This window comes from Chaetura pelagica, unplaced genomic scaffold (assembly GCF_000747805.2).
Source record: "Chaetura pelagica isolate M959 unplaced genomic scaffold, ChaPel_1.0 scaffold725, whole genome shotgun sequence".
NCBI lineage: Eukaryota > Metazoa > Chordata > Aves > Apodiformes > Apodidae > Chaetura > Chaetura pelagica.
The window spans coordinates 152558-155988 of NW_009953490.1; the positions used below are offsets into that span (position 1 = coordinate 152558).

Consider the following 3431-nt stretch of genomic DNA (forward strand, 5'->3'; position numbering starts at 1 on the left):
AAAGAGTGTTCACTGTGGCTTGTGCTTCAGTCTCATAATTGTACAGCATGTATTATTTTATATTTGATATTATTCACAGGGACAACAGTGAAAGAGCAGCAGGTGAGTGAGAATAGCAGGTTTGAGCTGCACAGCATGCTTGTGTACACATCTGCAGAGCTGGACACACGTGACTAAGCCTGAGACTTAGAACAAACACAGGGATTAAGGCTGATAGTGCACACACACATCTTATTTCTGTGCAGTGACAAGTGTTTTATTCTGGTGGGAACTGAGGAGTCTGGCTCTAATCTAGCACACTAAAGGTTTAACTTAGAGCTCAGAATATTAAACTTGTTATTGATTTTTTGCTCTTTGGGTTACACATGAACCTCAATGTAACATATTAGCTCAGACTGGTTCTTGAGGTGGAGAAAAAAACCAACACTTTTAATAAAGTCTTCTGTTGTCTGGTATTACAGAGTGATGGAGCAACGGGGTGTTTTTCTGTATTGTGACATCCATGGTCACAACAGGAAACAAAATGTCTTCATGTATGGTTGTGAGACAAAGCAGCAAGCAGAAGCACCATATGGGCATCCATATGTCTTCCCATTCTTGCTGAGCAAAAGCTGCCCAGATATGGTAAGCAGATGTCTAAATAGAAACTGGACCCCCTATAAAAAAAAGCACCATCTGGAATCCCTACATTTTTGTTAAAGTATCACATTTACTAAAAGACTGCACTTCACTCAGGTAAATAATCTTCAAATCACTAAACTAGAAATGGTAGGGATGTTCCAGTACTCCAAAATGTACCATGCTTAACTGAAACATAAATTTAGCATTTTTAAACATTTTTTTTTTAAAGAATGAGAAAAGGGGAAAAAAATAATATCAAAATGACATTGTTTTAACAATGACAAAAAAAAACATTAAATCTTGTGTACTCATCTATTAAATGCAGCTTTAAAATATATTGTAGAATTCACAACAGATAAGTAAGCAAATAAGAAACTAAAGAAAAAAAATTGTTTCTCCAGATTGAATCCTTTTGAAAACTTAAGTTGAAAATTGTGTCAAAATCACCATGTTTATATAAGGTACTTCAATTAAGGGGGAAAAAAAAAGTTCAAAAGATGTCCTTTTCCAGCAAAATCTGACTTCAGTAAGCTGCTTTTGAGCCAGAAAGGTTCAGGAAGAAAACAACACACAAACTAACCTACTAGATGTTGCATACTTGCCACTAGTGCTGTTTCCTCAGATATAAATAATGAGGTGGCTGTGAGCTCCAGATCAGTTGCATCAAAATGTTAGTCTATTAGCTCATCAGAGAAGAGCTATTCCAACTATTTAGTAAATGTTGGGATCTAACAGGCTTTGTAGTAACTCAGCTAATTGTTTAGAAGCAGTAAGTACAGCCACAAAAATATATTTGCAGATGTCTCAGAAATCCTTAAAGTAAAATAAACTTTTAATCAAAGGGCTGTTGTTCCACCTACATCTCCATTATACCAGTAATAACAATATGCTCTGATCTCTGCTGTGCAGTATTCAAGTAGAGTGAAAACTCTCAAGTTTTTTACCTGGTAGATAAAAAACAAATACCTTGCAGCTTTAAAATGAAATTATTGCATCTTCTTGTTTACTTCCAAGACTAATGTTGGACCTGTCTTTTAAGTTCTCATTCCCAGACTGCTGTTTCAGAGTACAAAAGAGCAAAGCAGGCACAGGTCGAGTGGCAATGTGGAAGATGGGCATCAACAACAGCTACACTTTGGAAGCCTCTATCTGTGGCTCTCAGTTAGGTGAGACAATTCCCTGTAGCTGTTTAGTAGGAATCATCAAACAAGACCTTCACTTTTGGTTTTCCATGGAAAATGATAGCTTGAGCTACCATCCCCGTGTTTGTGTTCTGTCTTACTGGGTAGAAATGAATGATGATTTAAGAACTGGAAAAAAAACCAACAGTAAAACTAGAGCATTAACCTTTCAGGCCACTGCTAGCATTTATTTCATATGTATTATCAAACAACAACAGTAGTGGATGGCAGTCTTAAAGCAGTCAGTTGTATTTTTAGGAAGTTTCGTAATAGGGAATTGGTTAACTATCTGTTATAGTTAACCCCCTCTGAGTGGATAGATTTTGCTCATAGAGGCAGAATAATGATCTGTAATATTATCTGTATAAAACTCCAGCAGTCATAGACCTGTGTAGCATCTGTCAGTGAAAGATATGTGAGTTTGCAGTCATCCACCATCCTGAAATATCACAGATACCTAACAATCAGCAGGATAACTGACATTTTCATTTCTGTCTTGCTCCTGTTGATGCTGCAGGCTGTAGACAAAGCACTCATTTTGATATGAAAGACTTGGAGTCAATAGGACAGCATTTCTGTGATGCTCTCTTGAACTACAGTGTTCATAGCAAGGAGGTAAGAAAAGTCCATCCTAAGCCTTTTGTGTTGCCTCAGTTCATTCTACTTTCACAAAACATAATACTCTACAGAGTTATAGCAATAATAATTTTTATAATGGCTTTCCTTAGGCAATAAACTAAACCTGTGGTGCTTCTTTTTATTATCTGTGCCTGAAGGAATATGAGAATGTACTGAAAGAAGCCAGGGTGAACTCCAGGGTCCTGAATTCTGATGTGTTACACTGGGATTCCAGGTAACTTAGAACTATTCAGATATACCACAATTTATTATACGTTCTCTGCACCCTGCAAACAGTGCCAGAGTAAATGTTAGAAATGTGACTAGAATTAGACTTCCAATTGTCACACTCCTTAATATTGCATACACAAGATTCAAAGATTGGATACAAATCGCATATCCAAACCTTAATAGCAGTGCATAGGAAGCAGAGCTCTTTGTCTGCCCCAGGTGGCCTTTCTGAGGAGAAATGAATCTTCATTGGTACAGAGCTTGGTCTATTGGATCACTTAAATCAATATGCTTTTTTTTTTCAGCTTTACATTTTACAGAGCAATCTAGCCATAATGTAAGGTATATTGTTTTGGTTTTGTGTGAAGCTGATTTTGTTTAATGGAAGATGCTAAATTTATTCAATTTAACATAGGGATTAAGTTCAGGGTAACTGATAGCAGCACAAGAATCTGTATGCTGACCAAACTATACTCCTATTAAAAATTATCAGCTCCTCCTGTGCCAGTGCAGACTGCAAGTGACTTGCAAGATTAGCTGTGCAGGTAATTTGTGAGAGGTGGGCATTTATGTGTTATGAACAGCTGTGGATCTATGGTTATTTTTTAGGGAGTAAAACTTTTGTACATTCTTTTCTTGGGGAAAGATTGGTGGGTCAGATCTATCTCATCAGAATTTAGGTGCCCAGAGTATAGAAATCAAGAGCTGTGCTTCACAACCAGTGCTGAACTGCAAGGAAATAAAAAGAGACACGAGAACTTAATGCATCATCAGAGAACT

At 37.0% G+C, this 3431-nt stretch overlaps 1 protein-coding gene across 1 annotated transcript in view; it reads left to right on the forward strand.

Moving 5' to 3' along the window:
* The window catches only part of AGBL3 (ATP/GTP binding protein-like 3), a 19368-nt gene extending 16709 nt beyond the window's left edge, over positions 1–2659 (forward strand). Inside the window, exons 8-11 of the mRNA XM_009999034.1 lie at positions 462–624; positions 1661–1787; positions 2320–2417; positions 2579–2659. Of these exons, the coding sequence (XP_009997336.1) occupies positions 462–624; positions 1661–1787; positions 2320–2417; positions 2579–2659 (469 nt within the window). The remainder of the gene's footprint in view (positions 1–461; positions 625–1660; positions 1788–2319; positions 2418–2578) is intronic.
* The last annotated feature ends 772 nt before the right edge of the window (positions 2660–3431 follow it).